At 53.7% G+C, this 13508-nt stretch overlaps 1 protein-coding gene across 2 annotated transcripts in view; it reads left to right on the top strand.

The window, feature by feature from the left end:
- The window catches only part of Srebf2 (sterol regulatory element binding transcription factor 2), a 56668-nt gene extending 44227 nt beyond the window's left edge, over positions 1-12441 (top strand). For both annotated transcript variants that reach the window (XM_004845502.4, XM_087213827.1), the window contains exons 12-19: positions 797-965; positions 2780-2897; positions 3557-3666; positions 4843-4975; positions 6254-6422; positions 8270-8455; positions 10328-10439; positions 10831-12441. In XM_004845502.4, the coding sequence (XP_004845559.2) occupies positions 797-965; positions 2780-2897; positions 3557-3666; positions 4843-4975; positions 6254-6422; positions 8270-8455; positions 10328-10439; positions 10831-11051 (1218 nt within the window). In that variant the 3' untranslated portion in view covers positions 11052-12441. The remainder of the gene's footprint in view (positions 1-796; positions 966-2779; positions 2898-3556; positions 3667-4842; positions 4976-6253; positions 6423-8269; positions 8456-10327; positions 10440-10830) is intronic.
- Positions 12442-13508: the final 1067 nt, after the last annotated feature.

Below are 13508 nucleotides of genomic sequence, written 5' to 3'. Positions count from 1 at the left end.
TGAAAATGTGACAGACAACATTGTCTCTGCAATTCTTACCTCTGAGGCCCTGAAATGATGCTATCCTAGCCATGCAGTAGAGCGTGGAGACCAGAGCACTGTGCTTTAGATTGCTGGCCAAGATGCTGTCCCTGAGAACATTCCTCTGGGATGGGGCTGATCCAAGGGAGGGTTTCTGAAGGTGCCTTCCTTCCACTCCAGTGCTGTCTGGTGTAATAGTGACAGCTGGCTCTATGCTGAGCCCTCTCTTAAACTCTTTATACTCAAAGGTGAAAGAGATGGAGAATTATTCAAAGCTGAATACAGTTTTTCCTGAAAATACTTTAAAGGACAGGTAATTAAAGTAGTACAAGAAAAAGTCCCAGGATTTGGGGAGCTTGGCACTCAGAGGGTTGAGGGGGAAGTATGGGCAGGGGACCTGAGACACCTTCCCTTGGCAGACAACCCTCACCTTCCTGTGCAGCTTGAGTGCCAGCAGGCAAGAACTGGATTCCAGGAGGGTTAGGCCCAGTGGGACAGCATGCAGCAGGAGGCCCATGTGTGCTTTGGGCCACTCTTCCCTTCCCCCTGATGGAGTTGGGACTTGATTGTTAGGTATGGGAGGCTCCCCAGAAAAAAGCTACTTGCCCTTATTTCTGTGGTAAGGTTCAGTGCATGCCCTGCCCTCTGTGATCCCATTGCCCCAGCCCCCTGTCCTCTAGCCAGCCTCCATCCTAGTGCTTTCTGATGACTCCACAAGGGCTGCAGCCAGTATTCTGCCACCTTGGTGTCACATATGGTCCTTGTTCTTCCACAGAACTACTTCCTCAGTCACGCCCAGAGCCTGTGTGGCCTCGAGCACAGTGCCATCCCAGATTCTCTGCGCTGGCTCTGCCACCCCCTGGGCCAGAAGTTTTTCATGGAGCGGAGCTGGTCAGTGAAGTCGGCAGCCAAGGAAAGTCTGTACTGTGCCCAGAGGAACCCAGGTGAGTGCGCCTTCCCTGCTACTCAGAACTGGAGGCAGCCTCAGGAGTCACCCCTGCTACAGGCTCCTGTGCGCCAAACTCAGACACAGGTGGTGTCAGTCTTATTTAATAGATTTTTTTTTAAACCTGAGGCCCAAGCAGGTTTTAAGTAAATTCTGAGGTTCCAAGCTGCCAGAGCATGCCTGCCTGTGGGAGACCTGGGTTTGCAGCTCTGCTCTCTTGGCCCATGAGAGCCCGTAGTCCTCATGTCACAATGCCACACGTGATCAGTGGTGACTAAGCACCAACTGTATTCTTGGCCCTTCTTCTGGTGCTTTGGAGACACAAAGGATGTGTAGGTCTTACTGTTTCCTGGCTTCCAGGCCTTCTGGTCCCATTGGAAAAACAGACAGACATATATATGAAGCAGTGAGGGAACAATAGGCAGCAGGCAGTCATCAAGGGCTCAGAGTAGTGACAGGAACAGGGCTCTGGGCATTGGAAGGAGATGCAGGCTTTCTGTGTATGGCATTTGAGTGATTGGAGTTGACTTAGCTGGCCTTTGAGCAGTGAGGCTGGCAGGGTGTGCTCAGAGTTTGAGTGCCTTTTGCACTTTCTGCTATACTTTTGCTGGTTAGTTAGGGGGTGCAGGTGTGCTCTGCAGGTGAGGAAGGGTGTCAAGCATTCAGAGGGGTTTTCTAGCCTTCTTTTAAAAATGACTTTATTCTCAATATAAGGGTTATGTTCTTCATCCAAAAATGAAGAATGAAAGCAAAAAGAGTCAATCCTGAGTCTTTGTTTTTTTTGTTTTTTGTTTAATCCTAAGTCTTTCAACCCTATTTGCACTGTTAGTTTTGTCTACAATGTAGACTGTCCACAGGATTGTGTGCCTTATGCGATCTCTAGGGCAGTGGTGGTGAACCTATGGCACATGTATTGTTTTTCTTTTAAGACAAAAGATGTTAATATATGAATTGTTGGGGGTTTTTTTGGTATGAGGGATCGAACTCGAGTCCTTGCCACTTGCACAGCAGGCGGCGAAACCACTGAGCTAAATCTCCGGCCCCTGAATTATTTTTTCTAAACTAAAATCTCAGTATTCAGGTTTAATTGCAATATTGGTACTTTGTGATAAGTGGATTTTGGGTTGCAGTTTGGGTACTCATCTCGAAAAGGTTCACCATTTCTGTCCTAGGTCAAGACCTTATCACTTAGAAAGTGCTCATAAATGTTCCTCTTCTCCTGGTCAGATCAAGAGCACATGTCTGCCACGTATGCAAGGAGAATGGGCCAGTGGTGCTGGGATTTGGGAAGGGACCTGTCCATGTCAGCTCTTCCAAGCATTGCAGGGCCCTGTCTGTTCCGCTCAGCCAGAGCATTGCTGGTCACAGGATCCATGACACAGTTCAGAGAGACGGAGGAGTGAGCTCTTCATTGTCAAGAGCACAGTGGCCGTTGCTGCCACTTTTTTCTCTTTGGTTGGCTATTCTCAGACAACTTCTGGGGCTTGTGATAGAACATAACTTTCCATTTTCTGGTTCTGATAAGCCTCAGCCTTGATGTTCTGAGCTCCATACCAAGACCTGCAGTACACACAACCCAGGGTGTTAATCCAGAGGCACGCTCTCAGGCCCTGCAGTCTGGGTGTGGCTGCACTCCCCACCTTGCAGCTATTTAGCAGGGTGGTTGTGGGATTTGGCTGAGAATGAGGATTGATTTCCATTACAGGGCATATCTGTTTCTTAGGTTCCTCTCCTTGTCTTTTCTTCTCTGTAAAGACTTAAGGGCGCATAAATAAGATCCATCTTTTTAACCCTTCTTGTTTTTCTCTTCAGCTGACCCCATTGCCCAGGTCCACCAGGCCTTCTGCAAGAATTTGCTGGAGCGAGCTGTGGAGTCATTGGTGAAACCTCAGGCCAAGAAGAAGTCTGGAGACCAGGAAGAAGAGAGTTGGTAAAGTCCCCACGCCACTCCTGCATCAGGCCCCACTCACCCAGGCTGTGGTGGGACAGGAACAAGCCCAGGTGTCAGGTCGGCTAGGAAATGGAATGATTCCTTGGTATTTCTTTCTCAAAAATAGAGGTCTCTGAGGCCTGACTTTTTTCTAGACTAAGTAGATCCCTTTTCCACATTGACTTATCCCTTCAAAAAGCAGATGCCTCTGACCAGGACAGCCCCTGAGGAAGCATGCCAGGCACTTTTAACTCTTACATAGATGGTAGACATAGACTTTCCTTCACAGAATAAGACCTGGGAGGCAGAGAAGTGCCAAAGTCACTCCTGTGCAGGGCCTGGGTACCTAAGGAGGAGTCTTGAGAAGGCAGTTCTACCTGGGAGTTAGGAAACTCTGGAAGCACATAGCATTAGAGTGAAGGGCGAGGAGTCAGTGTTGGCTAGGGAGGGAAGAAGGAGAAAGGCTGGCCTCCCGGTAGAGGGGGGACCGGTAGACACATAGGAAGGGCTGGCCTATGGAGCACATGAAGGGTGAGCTCCGCACACCTAAGTAGGGTGGTGGGGAATATGGGCCTTTAGGTCTCAGAGCTGGAGAGCTGAGCATCTGGGCCTTGAATGTATTTGTGTTTTGTACATAGGACCCTTTCTTCTCTTTCTAGTGAATTCTCCAGTGCTTTGGAGTACCTGAAATTACTTCATTCTTTTGTGGACTCTGTAGGGTTTGCAGCCCCACCCTTCTCCAGCAGCTCAGTGTTCAAGTTGGCCCTCGGTGAGCATCTAGAGATGGTGGGTGGGGGTGTCTGCTGAGTCCTGTCTAGCCTCCTGTCTAACCTGAGTCTAGGATTAATTACAAGTGCATTCTCAAATATTTTCTCTGGTCCCATGTTTGTGCCTATGGCCCCCAGGTCACCCCAACCCAGTTACCCTTCCTGGGTAGCATTCTGGGGTCAAGAGATGATGATCCTCATCCAAGTAGGATGGGCAGGGCTGAGTGATTGTCCACATCCCCTGGCTGGGTGAGCCAGGTCAGGACACTTTCTAGACACCCAGGAAGAGGCTGATGGAGACTCACCTTCCAGGTGCACAGTGGCCCGAATCTAGTCTTGCCTTCCCTGCTGCAGACTTCTGTTTGGGTGTGTCTGGTTCCCCATCACTACAAGTGTCATAGCATAACCTACTGCTGAATCGATACCACAACTCTGTGCTTCTCTCCCTACACAGCCAAGGGGATAACACAAAGGCCATCTTTTGTTGGGCTTCTGGGCTACTGAGGGGATGAGGATGCCAAGGTACCCTCTGCTCCATCTCCTTAGGGAGGGAAGGATCCCCGAAAAGCAGCATGACCTCATGGCCTCCCTTACTTTAGAAGTGGAAGAGTGTGCGTTCTCCAGCCTTTGCTTGGGTGACCATCCCCACTGGCTTTGTGAGATCACTGGTATCAGGATTTTGCAGTTGGGATAACAGACTCAGGAGAAATCTTTTTTGGGGGCGGGGGGTGGTACTGGGGATTGAACTCAGGACCTTGGGCTTGCGAGCTTGCGAGGCAGGCAGTGGCACCACTGAGCTAAATCCTTGGCCCGAGAAATCTTTTTTTAAGCTTTTTTTTGCTACACATACTTTGAAGACACCAATCCCCGTGGCTATTGGAAATGTAGATTGTGTCTATTACAAAGAACATTTTTGTTAAACTTGTCTATTTAAGCCAATTTTAATATGATAGATTGCCCCAAATGGGATTAATAGAAATGAGACATATTGCTAGGCCTCTTCCAAAAAGACTGCAGGTCATTACATCAGAACCATACAGGAGGGTGATCTAGAGCCCCCTGCCCACTGCCAGGAGGTGGAGATGCCATGCACCGTGGAGCAACAAGTGCAGAGCCACTGGGCTCCACTGAGCAGGTTCCCATGGGTGCTGGAGCCTTTGCTGCCGTTTCCTCTCTAGGTCCTGACATCATCTGCCGCTGGTGGACATCTGCAGTCACATTGGCCATCAGCTGGCTCCAGGGAGATGATGCAGCTGTGCGCTCCTGTTTTACTGAAGTGGAGCGTGTCCCCAAGGCCCTGGAAGTGACTGAGTGCGTAAGCCACCTGGGCCACTCACCTGCTTCTCTCCAGGGGACTTGTGTGGGTTAGTGGGAGGAAGCAGGTCTGGGTGGCTCCATTGAGGTACAGGGTTAGAATTGTATGATAGAAGGGGGCTAAAGGAAGGGAGAGGGCACCAAGGAGCCGTGTGTAAGTGCTGTGTTCTACACCGTTCTGCAGTTGTTCCAGCAATTGTCAGCACTGCTTCTGGGGCCTGCCTCCTCCCCACAGCCTACATGCACCACAGGCTGCCAGGAGACAGGAGTGTAGTGTGGTGGCTCCCACATTGTGTCTCACTTCACCGCATCAGCCCTGTCAGCCTTCACCTACAATAAAGGCCTGTGGCGCGAGGCCTAAGCAAAGCACTTCTGACATTCTTTTTTGTGACTGGTGTCTGTGCCTTAAGGGCATGTGGCCCTTAAGTGATGGACAGCCTCTGATTAGATCTGAGTGCTCCTGAGACAAATTGTAAAGTGCTTCGAGGCAGAAAGGCCCCATGGAGTCCTGTCCTGAGTGCCAAGGCTGGCATATTTCCCACCAAGCAGAGTGCCAACTGGGAGTGTGGGAGGGAACCGAGGAAAGGGGGCTGAGTGGGTTTGAATCCTGTGTTTCCTACAGTGAGTCTGATGTGCTGATTCCATTTGAGTGGTCCCATTTTAAGCCCCCCAATCCTGCACCAGCCCTGTGTTATCGTGCCACAGTGTGCCAACTGCCAGCTCCCCTGAGGAAAGTGGGCCCGAGCAAGTGGGTTACTGAAGTCCCTTCACTCCTAAGCTGCAGAGTCAGGCTGATGCCTCAGCAAGCATCTCTGCCCCTGGATTTGGTTACCTCTGGGTCCCTTTGCTTTTCTGGACAGTGATGTGGTAGGAACCAACCCACTCCCCATCCTCCCTCCAGCCCTCTGTTTCTCTAGAGACATTAACACCAGTTTTCTGAGAACGAGTATAATGAGGCCAGCACCTGTGTCATCATAGGTAGTAGTGATTGGTATTATAGTCCCTTTATAGGTGAGGAAACTGAGGCATGGATTGTTTGAATTCAAGCCTGGGTCTCTGGTCCCAGCAATGAATGAAAGATGGGGGTTGGGCTGACCTTGCTCAAGGCTGTTCTGCTAGATCTAGAGTTGGCAACTGGGAACCACGATGGCAGCATTGTACTGACAGACCCATTTGTCATGGCAGTGTGGGGTATGGTGGTCACCTGATTAGGCTCCTCTGCCTGTGACCATGGTACACTGTGACCTGCCTCTCCCCTCCCTGTCACTGCCACAGGAGCCCCCTGGTGAAGGCCATCTTTCACGCCTGCAAAGCTATGCATGCCTCGCTCTCTGCAAAAGCAGATGGGCAGCAGAATTCCTTCTGTTACTGTGAGAGGGCCAGCGGCCACCTGTGGAGCAGCCTCAATGTCAGCGAGGCCACCTCTGACCCGGCCCTCAACCACGTGAGTAGGGGCTCAGCAGCCCCTCCAGAGGTTCTGGCCTCTGATTTCTGAGAACACCCCTGTCTCCCTGAGCTTATCCAGCATGTGGGCAGTGTCCTCCCAAAATGTGGCCCATTCACCTAGGTGGACACTCTTCAGTCCCTGGGGGCCGAAAACACGTTTGTGTCAGCACCTGTCCTCACCTCTTGAGTTGAGGCTCCTGCTGCCCCCATTCTCTCGAGCCCCAGGTGAACCACAGCTGGCCAGGGCTGCATAGTTGCTAATGCTCTGCTGCTGGCCTCCAGGTGGCCCTGCCCTCGCACACACACCTTGCCATGGCCTGTGCACACCTGGCGGGCAGCTGCGGTGCATTGTAGTTGCATTGCATGTTCTGGAGGTACCGTGCAATGTTTCCACAGTGCATCACAGAGGCCTGTCCGGCCCTCGAGAGGCCACTCACCACCATTTGACCCACGGCCCATCACTTGGGCACTGCCACAGGAGGGCACGGCCATCCTGGGAGAAAGGGACACAGGGAATGCGGCAGCAGGCAGAGCAGGAGCAACAAGGAGTGTCCTGGGGGTTTAGGCTCAGGGCTGCTCTTTGGGGTTTGGTCCTGCAGAACTGGGCTGGCGCTGGAAGCTCCAGGTTGTCAGTGGGTTTGGACACTGGGGTGAAACCAGGACAGCACGTCAGTCCCACAGGGACATGGTACAGGAAGGGCCCTAGGTTAAAGGCAAGATGGGGGCCACTGTGGGTCTTCCTGTGCTCTCCCTTAGAGAACCAACCAGTCTTAGCTGAGTCTGAGGAATGAGAGAGGGCGAGGCCACTTTGGGGGCAGGGGCTCCTGGGGAGCAGCTCTGAGGTAGGAGAACAGCCCTAGAAGAGCCCAGTGCCCCAAGACCAAATGCAGCCTGGCCTGCTGCCCCCCCGGGCCCAGGTGCTCCTCGAGTGCTCACACCTTTAAATGCCAGCTTTGCTTCAAGAACAGTCCTCCTCCATGTCCCCTTGAGTGATCAAGGGTCAGGGCCTCAAGCAGTCACAGGTCTCAACAGGCAGGCAGGCAGGGTCTGGATGGCACAGTGACCTCCCTGGGTCACCTTGAGGAAACAAGGCTAGGGCTGGGAGGTTTGAAGGAGGCAGAGTCCTGTGAACTCGAGGACAGCTCGTGACCCATCCCAAGGACGTGCTGTGCTGTCTTCTTGCTGCTCCACGTGGTGTCAGTCTCGATGGCACGTGGAGTTTGTGCACTTCTCACTGCCCACGTGTGGTGCAGCTCAGGATGCTCCCAGCAACCCTGTGCTGCCATTCCCATTTTTCAGATGGGGAAACTGAGGTTCAGAGGCTAAGTCACGTGCTAGGATCATGTAGCTAGGAAGTGGAAAACCAGGATTCAGTTAGGTCAGTCAGACACCTAAGCGTGAAACACTGTGCAGCTCTGCCTTTGTGCACACCTGTCTTCTCTTCTTCCCCTCACCATCGCTGGCCTCCAGACTCTGCTGCCACTTCCTGTGGGTGTCTTTGGCTATCTCAGCCTTCAGGCCAGCTGTAGACTCCTATAAGGTGGAGAGCTGGTGTCCTCAGGCCCACAGGGTTTTAGTCCTGCCCCTCCTCCCAGCCTGTGCAAGTCCCCTGACCAAGCTGCTGCCCTTTCAGAGCCTCATTGTTCTCACCTGCAGAACTCGGGAACAGATCTTCCAGCCTGGGGTCGTGAAAGGGACTGGTGCTCCCACCAGCTCTCCTCTCCCTCCCAGGCTCAGGACCCTGCTTCCCCCGGGCTGTCAAGTGTTGGGTTGAGCTGAGGAGGGCCTGGGTCCCTGGCTTAGCCACAGACCAGTCACCAGTCTCCTCCCTCTCACCCCCCACAGGTGGTCCAGCTCCTTACCTGTGATCTGCTCCTGTCACTGCGGACAGCACTCTGGCAAAAGCAAGCTGGTGCCAGCCAGGCCCTGGGGGAGACCTACCATGCATCGGGCACTGAGCTGGCTGGCTTCCAGCGAGACCTGGGCAGCCTGCGAAGACTGGCACACAGCTTCCGCCCAGCATACCGCAAGGTGAGGCCCACCGGGCTGGCAGGACAGACACTTGGGATGGTGGAGATGGCCGTCTGAGGTCACCTGCTGAGGCCCAGCCTTGGGCTGGGTACCATCCATTCCTTCAGCACACATGGCAGAGTACCTAGTGGGTGCCTAGCTCAAGCACAGCAGGGAGCAGCCACCCAGAGCCACACGTCACTGGTCAGGTGCAGTGGGAGGGCTTGGGGTGCAGAGTGGGTAGGGAGCTGCTCTGACTTTATAACTGGTTGTCAGAGTGACAGGCTCCCTAGAACCACACAGAGAGAGGAGTTCGCTTTAACCCTTTTTCTGAACCCCTGGGGGCTTCAATCCTGCCGCCTTTCTCTACATGACCTCCCCTTGGTGCTGGCTGCAGACCGAACTGTCTCAGAGGACAGTTGTGTAACTGAGCTTGCTGGACTCAAGCCATTTCCCTCTTTATTTTTGTCGCTAACTAAATGTATTAGACATTTTTTTGTTTGTCTTTTGAGATAGGATCTCCCTATGTTGCCTAGGCCAGCATCTAATTCCTGGCCTTCAGCAATCCTCCTACCTCAGCCTCCCAAGTAGCTGGGACTACAAGTGTGTGCCATTGGCACCTGGCTTGTATTAAACATTTTTTAAAATATATTTTTTATTTTTCCTTGACACACAGGTATAGTGTGACATTTCAGTACATGTCTGTAGTGTGTAGTAATCAGGTCTAGTGTACTCCTCACCTCATTTATCATTCCTTTGTGTTAGGATCAACATATTTTACCTGAATTGTTTTCTAAAAATTTGAGTGAGGGAGGGCCTTAGGTTACATTGGAAGGGCATAAAAAGAAGGTCTTAGGATGTGGCTGCTGCCATGGAGCCACGCCCTCTGCCCTGAAGTGCTCGGACACTCACAGGATCACCCTGGCCTTGTGCACCAAGCCAAAATTGACACAGCACACAAAATAGCAGCGCACAGAACAGCCCTCGCTGGACCACTGTGGTCTGCTCTTAGCGTGGCTGGCGTCAGAGCTGCCTCTAAAAATACCCTCTCTCCCTGCTGAAGGGGCTCCCCATTGCCTCCCAGCAGCACTGAGGGCTGAGATAGGAAGAACTTGGAGTTTTGTGGTGCTGGGGATTGATCCCAGGACCTTTGCACTGAGCTACATCCCAGCACATTTTCTATTTCTTTATTTTGAGACAAGGTCTCAGTGAATAACTAAGTTATCCAGGCTGGGCTAGAACCTGCAGTCCTTTTGCCTCAGCCTCCCAGAGTCCTGGGATCACAGGTGTGTGGCACCATGCTCAGCTCAAAAGTTTAGTTTTGGTTTTTTGTTTGTTTGGTTTTTTTGGTACTGGGGATTGAACTCAGGACCTTGCACTTGTGAGGCAGAGAGCAGAACCACTGAGCTAAATCCCTGGCCCAAAAGTTTAGCATTTTAAGAAATTAGAGACCTAGTGATTCCTATTTACCTCAGAGCTGCCGACTTGCACCTGGAAACCTCTGGGCTCTGTTCGTTTCCAAAGAAACAAAGAAATGAGGCACTGCGTTTGGTACCAGCCAGCCGTCCCCCTCACCCCTCTGTCCCTTCCCAGGCTGGAAGCAGCCTCTAGGGACTTGAGGTCTCACCTGAGGTGCTGTCTTCCAGTCCCAGAGGTTGCAGCAGGAAGGCAGCCCTCTGTCTGCCTCTCCCCCCTGCTCCTGCCTCTGTCCGCTAGCCTAGCCTACCGCTCATCCGGGTATCTAGCTTGGTTCAGGACAAGAGAGGTTGCTTTCAAGGAGTAAGCAAGGCAGGGTGGCTTGGGGAGAAGAGGGGGTATCATCAGGTGGTAGGTGAGATGACTCGGGGAGAGGAACACACTTAGGGCTTGATTGTATCCCCTGTGCCTCTCCAGGTGTTCCTGCATGAAGCCACTGTGCGCTTGATGGCAGGAGCCAGCCCTACTCGCACGCACCAGCTGCTGGAGCACAGCCTGCGGCGCCGCACCACCGAGAGCACCAAGCATGGTGGGTCCAGCCACTCCTCTCAGGATGGGGGAGAGGCTCACTTGGCTCTTCTGACTCAGCTGCTGCCTCAGGCGGGGGTGCCGCAGTGCTGCAGGGTGGTGTGGGTGGGAAAGGAGCCCCAAGCTCAGCTTGATGCTTCGGGGCTGGGCACTAGCAGAGTGGTTGTGAGGCCAGCCTCGCGCAGCCAGGAGGGTTGGGTGTGGGGTCCCGGTCCAGGAGACCGCATGGGTTCCAGCTCAGCCCCACCACACTCTGGTCCTCCCATGCTAACCACAGTGTGAAGTAGGGAGGGCAACAGAGCTTGCCTTGCAGGAAGCCTGTGTGGGTTCAGTGACTGCATCTGCCTAAGGCTGTGGGAATGGCACCTACACCTGTCTTATCTTTCCCACAGGAGAGGTGGACGCCTGGCCTGGCCAACGAGAGCGGGCCACTGCTATCCTGCTGGCATGTCGCCACCTTCCCCTCTCCTTCCTCTCCTCCCCAGGCCAGCGGGCCGTGCTGCTGGCCGAGGCTGCCCGAACACTGGAGAAGGTGGGCGACCGGCGCTCCTGCAGTGACTGCCAGCAGATGATCGTCAAGCTGGGCGGTGGCACTGCCATCGCTGCTTCCTGACCGCCAGGCGCGGCCCACCACCCTCTGCCTTTGTCTCAGTGTCTCTCCCAGTTCTCTCTCTGTCTCAGACTGTCTCTCTCCTCCCCGTGTCTGTTCTTCCTCTGAGAGCTGTAGGGATGAGCCTTGTCTTCTGAGCTATTAGCTGCAAGGGTTTTGGACCACCGCAGGCTAGAGGGTCTGGGCACAAAGCTGCAGTCCATAGACACCCTTGGTCCACACCCTGGTGTGTGCAGAGGGAGGACCTCGCAGAGATGGAGAGGTTCCCTCCCTGAGAACCCCTGCCAAGCCCCTGCCTCCAGCCCTTGGAGACTGCACATCTCCCCTCTCTGCTTCATTTTTTATCAGGCTTTCTCTCTGGGGGGCTAGGTCTCTGGGCATCTGAGAGCCCTGCACCCTTGGGATGGTGCCCCGCATGCCCCCCCTTTTATATGAATGTTTTTATATCTGTGTGCTTGCATCTGCTGTGACGCAGGGTGAAGTTACTGTGGCATCCTTATTCCTCTCTGCAGATCTGCGTTCCTTCCCCTGTGCCTGACTAAGCCAGTCCATTGTTTTCTCTTCATTCCATGGGACAGCCAGGGAAGGAAGGGACCCAGCCCTGGGAGGCACCTGGGAAGCAGGGGCAGGCCTGGGGATGGGAAAATAATGTTGGCATTATTTTTTAATTTTTAAAAAATAAACAGTATCTTATTTAATTGTCCTGTTCTTCCCACTCCTCCACCCCCTGGGACATCAGCCCAAGCTCAGGTTAGGCCCAGGGGCTGGGAGGGATGAAGCCACCTGTTGGGCCTGGGGATCAGGGGTCTTCAGCACAATTTTTTGGTTCCCTCCTGCCCCCATCCTAACTCCTACCTCCATAGTATAATTTTACTTCTAATTCTTGTCCTGAAAATGAGCCAGGGACCAGCCCCAGTCCCTCCCCAGTCATATGCCTCTTCGGGCTGGGCACCAGGAGCAAGGTCCCTCACCTTGATGGGGTCCCAGAACTGATCCCCCTTTTCTGGATCCCCTGGCTCATTCCCTCCCTGGTGACTTCCCCTGGGGCTCCCGAGGGGGACTTCTCACCCCGTGGAGCTGCTGGGGGAAGCTGGTGGGCGATAGCCCCAGCAGGGATTAGGGGTGTACTCAGCAGGGGAGCCTTGGTCTGCTTGGACCCTACCTATTCTCAGTCTCTTGCTTCTTCCCCATCACTATAATTTATGCACCCTCCCCAAGAGGGCAGCCAGCCCGCCCTTGTGTCACGTGTATATACTGTGCCTTTTCTCCTTACTTTTTTGGGAGGGTGGTTTTTCACTGAAAAAGGGGGATACACCTGTGGCTTCCTTGATGTCGAATCATTCACCATGCCCCGGACATTAGTTATTTAATAAACACAGATTGGTACCACCCAGCACCAGGTGTGTGAAGGTCTGTCGTGTGACTGCTGTGGTGCCTAAGCCAAGGGGCTGCATGACTTGGCTGGCAGTGGCCAGGGACTTGGGCTGGCCTTGGCTGCCTGTGTGCCCAGACCCGTTCCCCATGCCTGGTGCACACTCCCAAGGGCAGGTGAGGGCCTACCAAGAGTTGTTGGCAGTGCTGCTGGGGTCAAAGGCCACTGCATCCTGGTTTCAGTGTGTTCCTTGGACATAGAGCTGACTGGTCAGCCAACAGCAGCAGTTGTTTGGGAGCCGGGTGGGGAACTACCATTAGTTTCCCCTTCCCTGAAAGTAGTGGTCCTCCAAGCCACTCCCTGGCCTCAGCCTGCACTTCACATGTACACATGGGCCTGCCTGTCCCACAGGCTCACAGGCCAGAGTTGCTCACACTACACATGAAGTACCAGCATGTGATAAGTGCCTGGTAACACTGGTAATTACAAGGCCACTCAAGACTACAAGGAACTGCTAGATGGTGTGCTGAGCCTGGCAGAGGTGGATTTGGGGAGCCCACGTGGGAGCAAGCCTGGGACTGCACTACACAGCTAGTGGCCCTGCTCACCTCCCTGAGAGACCACTCTGAGCTGGTCCCTTCCTGTGGGCAGCTACAGCAGGCCATGCTGTCCCAAGGAGCAGAGGGACCCACTACAAAGGTCCTGTCCACTGCCACAAAGCATTTTCAGTAGTGACCACCACCCAGGCCCTCAACCTGGGCCCTGTCATTTGGAGATGCAGGACCCTTAGGCCTGAGGATGAGCAGTGGGCCCCTGCCCTTCCTGAGTCTCAGCAGACTCCATCACTCAGCACCGGCACCCCACTCCCAGCTCTTCTCACAGCTGTAGGACACAGACAGGTCCCCACCCCACCCTGAGGTGTCAGTATGAGCTCTTCTACAAGCCATGAAAGCCCTCCATGCGGCAGGACCATGGCCTCTGGGATCTGTCCTGGAGCTTCTAGGACTCGGTTTCTTCAAACAACCCTAAGAAACAGGGAGCTGGGCCCCCAGGTGAGAAACTGACCAGGCCTTAGTGGATTTGGGGGC

This window comes from Heterocephalus glaber, unplaced genomic scaffold, assembly GCF_053883595.1.
Source record: "Heterocephalus glaber isolate CG9 unplaced genomic scaffold, H.glaber_assembly_v1.0 deba00001444, whole genome shotgun sequence".
NCBI lineage: Eukaryota > Metazoa > Chordata > Mammalia > Rodentia > Bathyergidae > Heterocephalus > Heterocephalus glaber.
The sequence above is the reverse complement of the archived record's forward strand: the minus strand, read 5'-3'. Positions and strand labels throughout refer to the sequence as shown.